The sequence below is a fragment of the Dama dama genome, chromosome 20, assembly GCF_033118175.1.
Source record: "Dama dama isolate Ldn47 chromosome 20, ASM3311817v1, whole genome shotgun sequence".
NCBI classification, from domain to species: Eukaryota; Metazoa; Chordata; class Mammalia; order Artiodactyla; family Cervidae; genus Dama; species Dama dama.
In genome coordinates, this window is record NC_083700.1 from 13618556 (window position 1) to 13635778 (window position 17223).

The 17223-nt window shown below is 54.8% G+C and overlaps 1 protein-coding gene across 3 annotated transcripts in view; it reads right to left on the reverse strand.

Annotated features, from left to right (window-relative positions):
- The window catches only part of KIRREL1 (kirre like nephrin family adhesion molecule 1), a 103633-nt gene that overhangs the window by 14676 nt on the left and 71734 nt on the right, over positions 1-17223 (reverse strand). For 2 of the 3 annotated variants that reach the window (XM_061120439.1, XM_061120440.1), the window contains exons 2-4: positions 7808-7957; positions 5864-6013; positions 506-663 (exon numbers count right to left, since the gene is read on the reverse strand). In XM_061120439.1, the coding sequence (XP_060976422.1) occupies positions 506-663; positions 5864-6013; positions 7808-7957 (458 nt within the window). The remainder of the gene's footprint in view (positions 1-505; positions 664-5863; positions 6014-7807; positions 7958-17223) is intronic. The other variant, XM_061120441.1, reaches the window with a different exon arrangement.

The following is a 17223-nucleotide window of genomic DNA, read 5'->3' on the forward strand; positions in this document are numbered from 1 at the left end:
TGTGCTGACTGGGAACATGCACCAGCTAGAGGATGGGGGAAGAAAGTTGAGAGGCTCAGTAGCAAGAGACTACATTCTGATCCAGGTATAAACCCCAGCTCTGCTGCATGTCAGCTGTGTGTGACCCTGGGCAAGTCACTCAACCTCTCTCTAAACATCAGTTCACTCTTTCTGAGTTGGAAGTAACAGCTAATTTATGAAACTCCTGTGAGGATTAAGAGACTGTCCATAGAGCTTAGCATGCACGGTGCCTGCTACACTGTAGGTGCTTAATGAGTGTAGCTATTCTCATAATTATTCTTACTCTCTGCTAACAACTGAATGGCCCTGAGAATTCTCGTCTGGACCTCAATTTGCCCAACTATTTAATGAGTGGATTGGACCACATGACTTCTAAGGCCCCTTTCCCCATCTGTGTCCCCCCGTCTGTGGTCAGATCCATGTGGGAAAGGAAAGGTGGCCTAGAGGGTGGCCTTCGAGGAGCTGGGGGGCAGCGGGGTCTCACCGTGCTGGCTACAGCACCCTCCTGCTGCGTCCCGTCCCGGAACCAGATGATGGTGGCGGCAGGCTTGGCGTTGAAGGCACGGCATGTGAGGTTGTGGGGGGTGCCTGCCTGCAGCAGGATCACAGGACTGCCATCAATCCTGGTGTCCTCTGGGGGGACTGTGGGGAAGAGCAGAGCAGAGTCAGTCCGGGATGTGGCCAACAGTGCCCTGATGACTGAAGCCCCTGCCCCTGGAAGCAACTCTCCTAACACATGTCCACCCTTTGCTGGGGCAGTGCCATGCTTACCCCCTAACTTACGATCACTGAATCTGCTGCTCCTGTGGTCTGGGGGACCTGGCACAGAAAGGTGGCTACCTCCAACGTAGCTTCTTATATCCATTCCCTCCTGTCTGCTCCTCCGCCCTGGAGCAGCTGGATGAGTGGGTCTATCACAGCAACCTCCCAAATAGACTCCCTGCCTCCAGCCCCTGCTGGCCTCAACCCATCCATCATGGCTGGCAGGTTACTTTCTCTACAGATCAGCCAAGTCTGTACCACTTCCCTGTTCAACCACCTTCCATGTCTACCAGCTGCCACGGGCACGAGTTGCAAGCCTCTCGACCTGCGACCAGTGTTCCCCAGGTCAAGTCCTGTACTTCCCCACCTCCTCTCATTTCTGCTCCCTTCCCTCACAGCTTCTCTTGAGCTGCTGTCCATCCTGTTCACATCCCAGCTCCAGCACTGGGCCTTCCATGCCACATCCCCCTCAACCGCCGCCTCTGTGCGTCCCAGCCAGTCACTCGAAGCTCCAAGCACCATCTATCAGTAGCTTGTCTTTGGGTTACTTATGAGGGTTATCTATGTCCCCTCCCCAACAAAACCATTATCCCTGGAAAAGCAGGAACTCCATCACATTAATATTTATATAGTCTCCGGTGCCTAGAACATGACCAAAGCAGGCTCTGGCTAAATGCTTAAGGAATCGAATCAGTCAGATGTCTGAAATATTAATAGGAAATAGTTCCCTGTCCTATACCCACAGGCTTCGAAACACTCAGGTGAACCAGACTGCAAGTTCCCTGGGAGCAGGGGCTGCTTCTTTTTTCTCTTAAAGCCCTAAGATCTAGTGCAGAGGCTGGTTGATAACTCATCCTTGGGGCTATTAGCAAAATAAGTGGTTGATGAGATAAAGACGGAAGGGTTTTGATTATAATTTTGATATATGGTCTACCTCATGCTCATCAGCCAGCAATGTGAAAGGGTTTCGTTTGCTTTTTTGCTGGGAAGACCAGAGAAATGCAGAAGGGGCTTTCCAAGGGAGCCCTTGAGAGAAGACCCTGGGACGCCCACGGGGCCAGGCGTGGGCAGGGCTGTCCTGGAGTTTATGAGATGACGGCCTCCATTTTCAGGGTTTCCGGGGAGAGGAACCTCTTGCAGCCCATCCCAGCATTTTGCTCAGCTGGTGCACGCAGAGTGGGAGGGTGGGGACAGCACAGGATATAGAAGCAGGCTGCCCTGGTTTCAAGTCCCGGCTCCTGTATTCATCTGTCAAGTGACCTCGGGTGAGGCTGTCAAGTCAGTTTCTTCAACAGGGGCATACGATGCCCATTCGCAGGGTCCTCGGGCAGGCTAGATGAGGGCGGAAGAGGGGCTGTCACGTGCGACACGCGCCTGTGTTTACGTTAGTGCTCAGACAAGAGCCATCAGTGTCTCCAGCTCCTGGCTGGCCCGTGATCTGCTTGCTGCATCCCGGGATCCTCCTCTTTGCCCGCTAGTGCACATGGTTCCAGGGCCAGATGGATGCAGATTGGCACATGGGTGGGAAGGAGAGAAAGGTGCAGAGAAATGGAGCTGCCACTCAGGCTGTCTTGGTCTGTGTAGGGCCCCTCCGAGGTCACGCAGCGCTATCATACCCCAGGAGGACAGTCCTAGGTGGGCAGAAGAGGGTGAAGCTTCTTTTCCCATCAGCTTTCCCTTCCCTTGTAACATTGGTCCTCACCCTTTACTTAGGGAAAGACTGCCCACCTGCTGCCTTTGTCACTAGCCCACCTTCGTACCTAGGGAGAAGCAAATATGGCCGTTGAGGTGTCTTCTAAGCTTAGTTGGATGGCATGTGTCCCGGTGGTTCTTTTTTTTTCATCTGGCTGTTGTTGTTCAGTCTCTGTCATGTCGGACTCTTTGCGGCCCCATGGACTGCAGCACATCAGGCCCCCCTGTCCTTCACCATCTCCTGGAGTTTGCTCAGATTCCTGTCCATTGACTTGGTGATGCCATTCAGCTATCTGATCCTCTGCCACCCCCTTCTCCTTTTGCCTTCAGTCTTTTTCCAGTGAGTCAGGTCTTAGCTGTGGCATGCAGGATCTAGTCCCCTGACCAGGGATAGGACCCAGGCCCTCTGCATTGGGAGTTTGGAGTCTTAACCACTGAACCACCAGGGACGTCCCCATGAGTGTGTTTATGAGCACATTTTTAGGATTTGAAACTTAAATTTGTATATCAATATTTACGTGTCTGAGGCCTCAGTTTCCTTGTTTGTAAAATTTCAAAAAGCACATTGCCATCTGTTCCCCGGAGTTCCTACTGGGAGAATGAAAGGAGATCAAGGGTGTGAAACTGATGGTAAGCTGTAACATGATCAGAGCATCTCCACCACTCACTGACCGCTCACCAGGTGTCAGGTCAAGCGCCTCGTGCATAGGATTTCATTTCATCCTCACCACAGAGTATATTTCACTAATCCTTTCGTGGTAAATACCACTGACTGCCCCCCACCCCCCATTTACAGACAAGGCACTGAAGCTCAGACAGGCCAGGCCAGTGTGCTCAGAGGCAGGAGGCTGAGCTCAACGGCACGGCTGGGATGAGGACTAGGCCTGCCGACCCAGAGCTATGCTCATCACCACTGCACTTGAGGTTATTGCCGTGAGTAATGACGGTTAATGCCATGGGTCTGTAGATCTATATTATGTCTGTGTCTGTCTGTGAGGGAGTGGGAGGCAGCTGCTCGGAGTTCTGCAAGGCCATTCTGTGGCCTGGGCTGGTCTGGGGTCGAGGATAGACCGCCAAGGGGTATAGCTGCGAGAGAGGGGAGATGATGTGGCTGGCCATGTGCAGGGAGGCCGATTCCACACCCTGAACACAGCATACTCTCCACTCGGTCCTGCCCAGACTCTGAGCCCCGAATGAACAAAAGCTGTGTACAGGCAGGTGAGCAGAGGAGGGTGCACAAAGTGTCCTGCCTTCTCACTGCCTCCATGTGGCTGCAGGAGGCAGGGGGTGTGAGAGCTCCAGAGAGACGAGGAGGGGACAGAGTGAGGGGAAAGGAGTAGACGCATTCATCTTCCATCTCTTTTACTCTTGGGGTCTCCTCCTGCTCCCCTCATCCACCTGAAACACCCAAATAGGCTACAGAGGTCCACATCCTCAACACCCTCCAAATAAGCCAGCCAGCTCCCTGCTCATGTAGACCTCCCTCATTGACTTGAAAGCTTTTTAAACAAGATACTTCTCTACCAAGGGTTCCCACTGATATTCTCCTCTGCCAGGAAGCCTTCCTTGATTGAACCAAGTTGCAGGATGTCATTACTAAGTTCCTGTTATATCTAGGGTCTTGGCTGGCCTTTATCCATCTTTCTCTATTTCTCCATCTCTATGCTGGGGCAGGAGGGGGAAGGAACAGTTTCAGGACCCCCTCATTCAAATGGCAGTCTCCAGTCTGGAAGCAGCACCTTCCAGAACTTAAGCTGAGGCAGTTAGAGAGGAAAAAAGAAGAGATAAGGTCTCCTAAGTATCTCATGTTCCCTTGGAATGCCTGGTCCAGCATAGGGGCTCATACACTCTCCAGTGAGGAGGGGAAGTTGATGCCTTAGCACTCCATGCCTACCCCTGGTGGTCAGCTAACTCCTGCTCCCTAACCTCCATCCTGCTCCATGCTAATTCTCCCCATGTGTCTTCACCAGAGAGGAAAAGTGAGTCATCTACCAGCCTGGAGTCCTTCAGGGCCTTTACATCCAGAGAAACAGACTGCCGGGTCCCTCTGGTGCTCACTTATTCTGACACCTCACATCTGCCCAGACCTTCACAGTTTACAACTCCCCACTCAGGGAGCAGCAAAGTGGCAGTTGCTAAGAAGAGGCCGGCATCATTATGCCATGTTACTGATGAGAAAACAGATGACCAGAGGTCATGACCTCTTCAGGGTCACGGAGCCAAAATGGTCCAGGCCCTGCCCTGCCACGCCCAGATGGCTAGTCACGTCCTCACCCTTCTCCCCCAGGTAAGAATCTTCCTTGTGTCCAGACTCACTTAGCTCAGCTCCCCGCTCCTTCCTCCCATCCCTCCTGGGGGCATCCCGCACACTTCAACTATTTCGGGGTTGGGGAGAGAAAAGAGAGGTGGCAGGACAGATCAGATGGGAGCAGCAAGAGAAAGGGAAGGAGCAGATGACAAAGGGGAAGGAAGAGGGTCACAGGCAGACAGAGCCAAGCCGGAGACAGGGGAGCAGAGGCCCAAGCAGAGCACCAGAGCTTGAGGGAGACAGAAAGATGGATGGAGCTGGAGGTGCTGCCAGGAAAGGGGTGGGGGGTGAAGGCGTGTCAGAGCTGGCCTCATTCAGGCGCTGGGTCCTGCCTGTGTGCAGGAGAGGATCCCCTCATTATGCAAATGGCCCCGGGTGTTACCATAGAGGGACATCTGCTCAGTGCCCTGTGGGCGGCAGCCAGCACGGCTTCTTCAGAGACAAGTCCTCCTCCGGCTGCAGCTCCTGCCGACTCAGCCAGGACCCCTGCCCCAGCCCCTCCCCGTTTCTCAGCCCTCAAGGCCTGATCCCTCCAGTTCTGCCCCCCTGTTCCCTGGGGAGGCCAGGAGGTGAAGTGGAGAAGGTGGGGTGAGTGCTGAGGCGGGAACAGAGAGAAGGGGAAGAGGGGCTGAGCGGAGGGGAAAGAGCGAAGGGAGCCGCCGTTTCTGGGGCAGCTGCGAGGGAGCGGAAGGGAGAAGTTTCCAACAAGCCCTCTGCCAGGAGAAGCTCTCTATTGCCCCGCCAAGGCCCCACTCTGGCGGGGGCAGTTTATGTTCTGAAGGCGGAGCCTGGGCACAGGCAGGGCAGTGAGGATGCCAGAGAATGGGTGCCCACGTGCCCATTTTTTTCTCTTCTATCTGAACTTGGCTTTGGAAGGAGTTTAAAGGATTGGGGGAGGGAAAGCGAGGGAGATAGTGGGGATAGTACCTGAGGCCAGGATCAGAGACAGAGAAGCTGGGAAATGCAAGAGGACGCTGGGGAGGCAGGGAACAGCCAGGACACCAAGAGAAAGAGACAGGAGGAGGTGGCGGGGTGGTGAGGGTGGGGTGGGGGTGCATGCGGGATGTTGGGGGTCATTACTGAGCACGGTGAGTTTCGCTCGCCGGGAGCGCAGGGCGGCCTCCGTGGCCTGGCACTCGTAAGAGGCATCGTCAGAAAGCTCGGCGTCTGTGATTTCCAGGTTGTACTGCCCGGCCTCCGCAGAGCCCACGACGCGGTAGCGTGGCCAGGCTGCAGGAAGAGAAAGGGCTAGCCCAGGTGAGCCCAGCCCCAACCTGGGGCTCGCCTGGACCGCCCTGCCCCCAAGGGCACATCCTCTCCCCACATCAGGGCCCAGGGGTCCCACTGGGAGGCAGCACCCCTCCCTCCACCCTCTCCTGGGACCCAGGGGGCCCTCGATGCGGATGAGGTCCCCGTGCAGGCACTGTGATGTCACAGCCTCCGCTGAGGCGGGGAGCCACAAAGCAGAACGAGATGGGGGAGAGCAGAAGGGGGAGCTGAGCAGGAGCAGATGAAATCTCCGAAGCTGTTTGCAGACAAATGTCTCTCATAATAATAGGAAAGAAAAGGCGAAAAAAAAAAAAAAAAAGGCAGACAGCAGGGAGAAAAGGAGAGGAAGAGGGGCGGGTGTGTGGGCGCTAGGAAATATAGGCCATTGCAGCTCAGACATGAGCTCACTGGGGCCAGAGGGAAGCCCAAGGCGGCAAAGGTCTCGCCCTCACTCACCAAGAGAGGGATGTGAGAAGCAGGGTCCTGCCCGCTCCCCCCGGAGCCCCTCACCTGCAGGAGCCTCGCGCTGTGGCAGGCGCACCTCTGTGCTTGTCAGATCCAGCCTTCTCCCTCCTGCCTCCAGGCTGCCGTCCACCCCTCACATGCTGTCCCCGCTCTCGTGGTCCCTACCCTCAGCTCCCTCCCACTGCCCACTGCCTGCCTGTTCAGAGGCTATCAATTCTTCTCACTCCATATCTATTGATCTCTCTCTCTCTCCCAGTTTCTTTCTCCTTCCATCATCAATAGATCCGCCAGCCCCTTTCCTTCCTTCATAGAGATTGCTCCATACAGACAAATTTCTCCTACCTGCTCTAATGCACGGATCCCGCAGCAAATAGTCTGAAGCCCTGGATAACAATAAGAAGAAAAATACACAATCCCTCCTATGCTTTTACCATTACACTGCTTGACAGCGAGCAGTGTGTTTTCACATAGTCTCTCGTCTGGTTCAAAACTCACAAACACTTCCATAAAGCTGGCAGACCTGCAACTACCATGTCTATTTTACACAGTGATAAACTAAGGCCCAGAGGTGAAGTGGCTTTCCTGAGGTCACCTAGCTGGAAGGCAGCAGAGACGGGTTCTGACTCCCCATCCACTCTGCCAGGCGGCTTTTCCAGAAGTATCTTTACTTGCTTTGGAATAAAGGAGGGCTCCCCCTGTCCCCACGTTGGCACATTATGTTTGTTTCCAAAGCGGCTCCATGGTGCTGGTTAAATGAATAAATAAGTGCTTAGGCTGAAATGAAAATGAATTTGTGGCCACAGAACAGACACTGCCTGGGCAGGGGGCGAGAGAGAGGCTGGAGCAAAGCCAAGCAGGCAGGAGACACTTGCGGGACGTAGAAGCTGCTGTGTCCTCCCTCGGCCCTTGCAGGGGGCTCTGGAGCTTCCCAGCCCCTCCTGCTTGGCCCGGCTGCCAGCGGCTCCTCTAACGGTGACCGTCTGCCTAAAGCTGTCCTGTGTAAAGGTCTTTTGGTCTCCCTTGATTCCTTGGGCTTCCCGTTGGCCCTCTGTGAGACAGTCTGCAACCCAGGAGGAAAGGCAGAGCTGTGGAGTTTGGACAGCAGTAGAGAGAGAGCTCGGGACAGGGAGACAGACCGACTCACACGGAAGTGGGAGAGGGGAGGCCAGAGCTCAGAGACGGAGCGTGGTGGGAACGAAAGGATGCTGAGTCCAGTCCTCTTCGTTGGTGGGGGAGGGAGGCCATGATGGGGCCGTCTGGGCGCTGGGCTGCCCGCGCGGCCCCACTCACCTTTGAGGCCCTGGCCCATGCCCAGCGCCAGCCCATCCTTGGTCCACTGCACGATCCCCGAGTAGTTGAGCAGGATGCAGGGGAGCACGGCCCGCTGTCCGGCCACCACGGTCTGGTCGGCTGGCTCCTGGCTGAAGCGGGTCTGGGTCCCTGTCAAAGCCAAAGTTGGCACAGGGTCAGGAGATGAGTGAGGAGGGGTGCACCAGGAGGCCATGCCTCCCAAGCTCCCGCCCCCACCCCACGGCGGCCCGAGAGAGATTGAGAGAGAGCCGCAGGCCAGGACGGCGGACCCTCTGGTCCCCATGCCACGTCAGCCCCAAACCCTTCCCTCCAAGAAGCCATGTGCTTGCCCTTGATTCCTCCTTCCCTCCGTGGCCCATGGGACTGGCTTTCAGGAGCTGAGGCGCTCAGCAAGCATAGCAAGTGGTGCAGTGTTATGTGAAGGCCTCAGAGACCAGGCTAGTCCAAACCTCTCCTCGTTCAGACGAGGACCCTGAGGAGAGGAGAGTCACTTTCCCAAGGGCTCCCAGCGCGTTCAGGACAGAGCAGGATGCAAGCCTGAGCCTGAGCACTTCAGGTCCTGGGCTCCACCTCAACCACCGGGACCAGGGCTCCCCCGTCCCCACACCAGGTCACTGGGTGACGAATCCACAACACATGCCGCTGGTGATGCCACGGTTGCCCTCAACCCCTGAGAGGTGAATATCCTGCCATTCCCCTGCTTGGACATGTGTCCATGAGCCAATGTAAGGTGACTCACGTGTGTAACTGCGCCAGGGGCAAGTCCCCCTTGGATGCACCCAACGAGCACATAACGGCATGTGCCGTGGGACAGTCACGTCCCCCTGTATGTGTATAAATATGCTTCCTGGGTGGCTGGTGGCGGATCCCAAGCAAAGTAGCTCTGAACCCACTTCCTGTACATGTCTCTGGTCCCCTGTGTTCACCCCGTTGCCCCTGAGCTCTGAGTGCTTACACACGATGGACACACCAGCACACACCCAGCCTCCCGGCCCGTGGGAGCTGACAGGGCCACGTGACTTTGTCCCATGTGACTTTGTTCCACTCTCCCTCTGGCTGCCGGAGCTACACATGGCTGCCCGGCTGGCAGCTCGGCCGGGAGCATTTGATTACAGAACTGCAGAGTAATTGCCTTTAATTGTGGAGCCTAAATGGAGCAGGGAATTGGATTTCGGGTTTCTTCGCCCCCGCCACCCACTGCTCCCACCCACCCACTCCAGCCACCGCTGGTTGGCCCGGTGATGGGCAGTCCTGGGCACTGTGCTGTGACTGTCGGCTTCCTGCGCTGGGCCCCAGGAGACGGAAGGGCTGTGGGACAGCCCAGGGAGAGGTCTGGGGCTTCCCACGCGTGTCCCCAATCTGTCACACTCAGTAACCCAAATCAATTTTCCCCTGGAACTCTGGGGACTCCTCCCCGTTCTTCCCCTCCCCAGCTTCCAAGTCTTTTAGAGACAACAATCCCCAGATCCAACTCTTTCCTAACTCAGCTTTCCAAAATCTCTCTGATCCTCCATCACTCCTATGAACAAGCAAAACAACGGTCCCCCGCCCATTCCAAGACCTCGCTCTTATTCACCAGGAACAGGACTCTCATCTTCTCATCCCTCCCTTCTTCTTTTTCTTCCTCCAGCTCCATTTCTCACCTTTCCAAAACTGCCTCACCTTCCCGCCTCTTCCAGGAAGTCCTCCTGGATTGATCTTTTAGTTCCCTGGGCAAACACAGCTTGTCCTACCTTTCGGTCCTGCTGTCACAGCTCTATCCATGAAATTTCCTCTCCCAAGCTCTCAGAGTCTGCATCCATGCTTTTGTTTGGGGGTAGAGGGCAGCTGTGGGTGGCAGTCTTTGCACTACCTGTTCCCTTAGAATGGGAACCTCTCCACAAGGCCAAAGCCCAGGCTGTCTCTTCTCTCTGAATCTCCCTGGACATTTGACATCCACAGTGGCTGTTGCATATCAAGGAGACCAAGTGAGAAAGGGGCAGAGCAAGGGTGGACTGATGGCCAGCATATGATTTACTACGACCAAGTAGCCTCTCTTTGTTAAGTGTGTAAACCCAGTTTTTTGAGTCTGCAGGGTGTCAGGAAGTTAGAAACAGCAGCTCCCCAACTCTCCTGATCTGACATCCCATCTATGTCTTCTAAGGGGAAAGGAAAAGGCTCACCCATATTTCCTGGGATTAGGGTGGCAGGTGCTGAGATCCTGGGGGAGAGGTGGGTCAGGTGAGCAGCTGGTATTATTAATTCAGGCATTGCCCTCATTATTATTCAAATTTATTCATATCATTGCGCATTTCTCTAGTGCAGCTACAGGCTGCAAATTCTCCACACTCACGTTTCTCCTTCCCACGGCCCCCGGAGCCCAAGTCAAGGGCTTGCAAGTAGAGTGGCCTGTGCACCCTAGCTCAGAGATGGAATTTATAGTCACAGCTTTCCTGCACGGGGCCTGGACACCCTGGTCTCCTGTTGAAGTCTCCTGAGGACAGTGAGAAGCTGGTTTCTTGTCCACTGGGAAGTCAAGGAGGCAGCAGGATGGAGGCGAGAGGCCCTGGGGGTGCGAGTCAGAGATGGGTGGGCGTCTCACCAGAGGGAGTGGTGTGACCTTGGCCTTGTCACTGCCCCTTCCCGGCTCCTCTGTTACAATGACAAGTCTGGGCCAAGGACCGCAAAGTCCCTCTGAAGAGTAGAGGTTTAGGAAACACTGAGGTTTGCCTAGTACCTCTGCCACTCACTTCCTACCAGTGTGACTGTGGCCAAGTTATTCTGAGCCTCATTCTCTTTACTGGTAAACTGGGGTACGATGACACCTACCTTGGACTGCTGGAGAGTTAAGTGGGAAGAGGTGGATGATTTGCCTGGTACATTCCCTGGCATGTGCACTCTGAATGGTAGCTATGAGCTTATTTATCCTGGGCAGTTAGATAATCAGAGGGACGGATGGAAACCTGAGCAGTGACATGACAAACATGATATCTGTCATTCTGGGGTTTTTGAAATACAGTTCCCTCTTGGTGTAGGCTTGGTTGAAGCAATTTAGTCTGGAGACAGGGGGATGGAAGCAATGACTCCCATGAGAGATCACAGAGGAGGAGAAACAAAGGGTCTCAGGAATTTAACTCAATGGAAAGGTCCTGTAGATCCTGAGCCTGCAAAAGTGACAGGAAATGTTTGCTGGACCCCAAACAGCCTCTGCAGCCAAGACAGTATCTAAGCTATAGTCCAGATGCCCGTGGGTTGTCCTGACCTGGATCATGATTAGGAGGAAGCCCTAAGCCTGCCGCGCCATGGCCAAGGACCACTCACTCTTGTTTGCACACTCCAGGCTTCTGTCCTTGTCTCCAGGTCCTTATACAGGCCTTTCCTGGGCAGAACACTGCTCCCTCCCCTTCCCTCAGAATTCAAATGATCACCTCCCCTGTGAAGTCCTCCCTGCTTGCCTGCATGGCCCCAGAGCCCTCTGTACTCACTTCCCACCTCTGCTAGTGGGTGAGTCCACGCTGCACTACCCACCCCTCCCTGCCTGGGGAGAACTCCTTATGTCTGGACTGTGTCACTCAGAGCGTCAGCCCCATCACCCAGCACAGGGCCTGACTGCCAGGCACACAAAGGTGTTGTGAATAAGTCCGTTGATTGATGGAGTGAGAATGAGCAAATGCCTGAATAAACAGGGCTGCCTGTGCAACCCCATCAGGGAAGGAGGCAGATGCCCCGTTCTCCTGGCCAGGCTCACGGACTGCGGCAAAGGCAGGGAGGGCAGAGTGGGAGGGGAGGACAGGGTTCTCCCTGCAGGCAGAGGAGTAAGAGTGCGGGGGCAGGCCTCGGGGGCTCCCTGAAGCAGGGAATGTGGAGCAGAGGGGAACAGAACTCTGGAAGGTTCTGGTGCAATGATGGGGGTGAGTGAAGAGGGGATATGGGGATTGCTGAGAAAAAAAGCCTAGAAAGTGAGCAGAGAGATATAGGCATCAGATAGGCACAATAGGAAGGGCAGAAGTCACTTTACAACCGAAAAGGAGGTACTGGGTATATGTCAAGAAGGCACCAAGAACTGGTACCAGCAGCCTCACAAGCATGCACGCAAATCAGAGAACACACACGTGCCTCGGAAGTCCTGGCAGCCTGGGTCTCCCACTGGCTGGGACATATGTGACATAGGACGGAGTCTGCATTGGGACTGGGTGTGGGCATGGGGGTGAAATGTCAGCCCCATCCCCACATCTACACCCTACTTCCAGGAAATACTAAAAATGCAGGGGAATGGTTTGATGTGGGATGGGGAGCCAGGTGGGAGGGGAATCAAGAAGGGCCTGAACACAAACAGAAGGCTGACAATAGACCAGCCTCGAAAGCAAAAGCAGTGCCATCGAATAAGCAGCCTCTCCTGCCTGGCAGCTCCAGTCTGGGGCAAGTGCAAAGCCCGACGTGTGTGTCTAAGTGAATTCCCTTCTGCTTTCAGCCTGCTGCTTCCCTGTCTTCAGCCACTGGCAGATGTTGGTGAGCTCTCAAGCAGCCATTGTGAAGGCAGGCAGAGAAGAAGTGTGCTGCTGCACGGGAGCTCACACTCACAGGCCAACAGGGAGCCTGGCAGGGGCGCCGGTGACGCCGGGAAGCAGAGACAAAGACAGACACCCACCCGGCAGAGGGAGAGAGAAAGAAGGGAGGAGAAGCGGGAAGGCAAGAGGAAGAGGAGATCTTGATTGGAAAGAGCCCAGGAAAAAAGAAGACATGGGCCCAGGGCAGAGACACAGAGGAGACAAGCACCAGCAAAGATCTAGTGATACAAAGACCCAGGGAGCCACAGAAACCCAGGCCAAGGCAGGAGAGCAGGCAGGCTGAGGACGCAGAGAAAGACAAGGACAGCAGGGCGGGGAGGTGATGGTGAGTGCGGTCACAGGGGGCCAGGGCCTCATCTCCAGATTGGTTCCGTCCTTTAGGCAGGAACCAGGAGGCTGGGGCATCTCAGACTCCAGGTGCCCCCTCCCCAGTATTGTCACTAGGATAGGAGATTCCAAGGAGGCTCAGGCAGGGACTGCAGGCAGGTGAAGAGCTGAACAGTGTGGGGAGGGCAAGGGGAGCACAGAGGGACCTTGGGAGAAATGAGAAGAACGAAACAGGGGTGCCATAGGACAGAGGCCTCTGGGCTCCTCCCTGATTTCCCCCCAGCCCTCCTTCCTTCTGAGTTAACCCTGGGCCTCGCCACCCTACCCCATAGCTCAAAGCACCTCTGGCCTTCATCTTGGGATGGTTCCTCCCCTATTCTTCCTCCCCATTGTTTGAGCTTCTCGTTTTAGCACTTATCACAGCCTGCTTTGGATTAAAAGTTACTCATGTGTGTGCGTTTCTGCCTCTCCCACTCTCCTGGGAGCCCCTGGAGAACAGAGTTGCTTGAATTTTCCTTTCTTGTGCCTTCAGACCTAGCAACGTTCCTTAGTAATGCTAACTCCCGGTTAGAAGATGCTGCCTATGTGCTGGGCTCCACTGCACATGCCTTAGAGACACTGTTGCTGGTATTGTAATATTGTAATCCAGGGCAGAGTGGCGGCTACGGCCTCCATGCCAGAGTAAAGGGAAATGAGGAAGGGGCAGAGACGAGGATGAACTCAGGACTTTTAGGCAGTATACTCCCTGGGGCTTCCCTGGTGGTTCAGACAGTAAAGAATCTGCCTGCAATGCGGCAGACCCTGGTTCAATCCCAGGGTCAGGAAGATCCCCTGGAGAAGAGTGGCAACCTACTCCAGTACTCTTGCCTGGAGAATTCCATGGACAGAGGAGTCTGGTGGGCTACAGTCCGTGGGACTGCAAAGAGTCGGACAAGACTGAATGACTAACACACACACACCCTGCTCTTGGTACCATGCTGTGCCATTAAGAATATCCAAGAGGCATTTCCTGAATGTATGGGACTCATGTCACCACCCCCGTCACCCACCACAACCACCCCAGAGAAATTCTGGTGCCCCCGACCTCTGCACTCATGTATTATTCTGATCTCCCCCCTACACTCAGACCTGCCTCTGAACTGTGTTTACCTCCCGGAAGGGCAATGCCCCCCTCCTCAGATCTGGCCTGTACTCTGTAACCACTCAGGCTTTGCCCCACATGCTGCCACCATCCATCCAAGGCTTGGTGTAAATGTTCCTACATGAACGCAGAGTGGGTCCAAAGCCTGGCAGGCCTGTTAACAGCACCTAGAGGTTTCAGTCGATCACAAAATGCCATCCGTTAAGCCACCAACACCCTGCAGCAGGAGTCGGGGGCTCATACAGCCTCTGCTTCTGAAGGGCCAGTCATGGTACCAGGTACCAGTTTCAATGCACATGAAAACTTGATATGGAAGGTACCATTATTATCCCTAACAAGGGCATAGGTTCAAAGAGATAAGCAACTTCCTTCCAGGCACACAGCTGGTAAGAGTCTGGGCCAGTAAGCACAGTGAGGGTCCAGGACACCGGCTCCCCTGGAATGCCAGCTCTCCAGCCTGGCCACTGCTGCCTTTGGCCTCTCACCATCCCCTAGGCCTCTCAGTTCACACTCTGGCCACTGTGCAAACTGCGGCCTCTCCATCTCCCGTTGGCAGGGTCCCCTCTCTAGGACACCCTCTCCTGTCTCTCAGCACCACGCCACCTCTCCTTCCCCACCCTGAACTTCCTGGGGAGACACTGCTGTCCAGCCCAGCTGGCTCTCCACCTCCCTCCTCCGCACAGCACAGAAGAGGCCACCCGTCCCTACCTCTATGTGTGAACACATTTGCTCCCACTGGGTGCTCCCAGGATTGGGGACCAGGCTTCCACAAAGGCCTGGTGAAGACAGTGAGATCCCATCCCTTTAAAAAAAAAATTTTTTTTTTTGGCCACCCCATGTGGCATGTGAGATCTCGGTCGCCTGACCAAGAATCTAACTCTGTGCCCCCTGCCTTGGGAGCAAGGAGTCTGAACCACTGGAGACGTCCTTGAATCTCATTAAAAAAAAATTGTTTTTTTTAATTTGCACTGGGTCTTAGTTGTGGCATGTGAGATCTAGTTTCCTGATGAGGGATCAAGCCCAGGCCCCCTGCACTGGGAGCTCGGAGTCTTAGCCACTGGATCACCAGGGAAGTCCCTGAATCCTATTTTTGACTGAAAACTAGGAAGTTACCTCTACATCTACCGCAGAGAGGTTGCAAATGCTGACAGATTCTCAGACACAGTTGTGTACTTCTTGTGCACACATGTACATATAAGTACATATGTTCACTTGTGCCCCCCCCCCCCACACACACACAAACACACACACCCTCTTGCACCTCTGCATTCAAGTACACTGCATGGGCGCCTTTCTGCACCCACGTCTTGGCACATGGACCTTGGTGGTCATGTTCATAGAGCCTTGCCCGCCAGGCCAGCTGGGAACCAGAGAGGAAGTGGGGCCAAGCACGGGCTGCAGGAGATGGGGGTGGCGGAGGCCAAGCCCTGTCTCCCCGGATTTATCAAACGAGCAGTAATGAACCCCCTGGGCCGGAGCAGTCCCCATGCTCACCACTCCAGATCGCTGCTGGTTCAAAGGGAAGCCTTTGATTCGCACCGACAGCTTTCAGATGGAACTAAATCTCTCCACACTCCACTCTTCCTCCTGCCACCCTCCCTCTCTCTCTCTGCCTTCACATCTTTGCTCTCCCACCCTCCCTCTGGCTCTCTCCCCCTCCCCAGCCATCCCCTCTCCGCTCTATGAAAAATACAACAGCCAGAGAGGGCCCCTCCCCTTGGTTGGATTCTCTCATGGAGAAAAGAGGATTGCGATTCTCTGGGCTAGGCCAGCAAAAGGGAGAGAAGAAAGAGAGATTTGCACTTTTGATAGAGGAGGGAAGACGGGGTGGGGGGGGAATGGGAGGAAGGGGAGTTGCGGAGAGAGAAAGTGCAAGCAAGAGCATGCGCTGGCGGGGCAAAGACATGGAACATAGGAGAAAAGACAGAGATCCTGGCTGCCCCAGAGCGGAGATGTAGAGGCAGGGAGAGAAGCAGGTTCAGGACCCTTGGAAGAGAAGCTGCCAGGAGGGAAGTACCACGCCATCTAGCTGACTGGCATGAGGGGTGTGGGTCTGTAGACTCTGCTTTATACAGGGCCCAGCCTAGAATCCAAGTGTCCAAACGTGATGTGACCCAGTGACTGTAAGCCCCTTCTTGGACATGTCAGGGGTCAGGGGTCAGGGGTCAGAAAGCTGCATTGACTTGCTTCCAGCAGGTAATCTCAGGCCTGGCTGTAAGTAGAGGTCTGGTGATATAGATATCAGATAGATGCCCCATGACAAGTTACTAAACATTCAAAGACTATTATCGCCCTGACCCTGCTGCCCACCAGCATTTACTATACCAAAGTACTATGCCCGCACTGCACAGTTTGAAGTGAAAAAGACCCAGTGGGCAGCACGGCCTGAGGAACAGATGCCTCAACTCCAGCTTCACCCTCTTCCCTCGTTTGGTCCTTTCTCGTCCCACAAGGTCAAAGCCAGAGCAGAAGAACCAGTTTCTCTTCCCTCCCTTCACAACCAGCTTGGCCAAGCCACCCTGATGTCTGTCTCCAAGGCTGGGGTTTGGTAGGGACAGCTGAAGGGGAATCTTTCCAGGGACCAGATGGGCTTTTACAAGTGGCCACAATCTGGCCTGGTTTCCCTGCATTGAACAGACCAGAGAGACTGGCCGCAGGGCTGGTATTCATGGAGACAGGACACAGGAGTTTATTGGTCTGGGCCAGTGTGTTAGTTACTGAAAGAGGCAAGAACAGAACCTTGAAAGAGGCCAGGGGGACTGGCCCAGCACTGCCTGCTGGGGCGGACAGAGGATAATGGGCCAGAAGTCAGGAGGCAGGGGCTTTCAGGTTTTGCCTCCACCCCACCCAGCAGCACGACTTTGCGGGGTGGGGAAGAGGGGTCACTTCACTTCTCTGGGTCTCAGCTGTTTGTAACGAGAAGGGGGTAAAGTACTAGGCTCTGAAGGACCTCTCTGGCTCTGAGGTTCTAAGATTCTACTGCATCCCCTGCTCTTCTGGGGCTTCAGGTGGACCTTGCTGACATTTCTAAGGACTCAGCCCAGTGTTCCAGACTGTGAGAGAGTCGGCACACCTGGGGCCATCCTGGCCTTTCCTTCCAGCAGGCGTGTGGAAGGAAGGCTGCAAGTTTATGACATTAAGATAGTAACTGAGAAATGCCAGTCTTTGTTTTCCCTGTAAGGAGCTCCCCATCAAGAGTTCCCTTCCAGTAGGTTCATGGTGGGAAAAAAAAAGAGAGGATAAGAGGGCAGGCAATCCTGGGTCTCCAAAGTGACCTGCTAGCCCAGACCCACTCATAAGGATGTCGAACTTCTGAACTAAAAAGACGGGCAGGTGCAGCTGGGAACACTCCCCCCACCCTGCTATATTTGGCCGTCCAG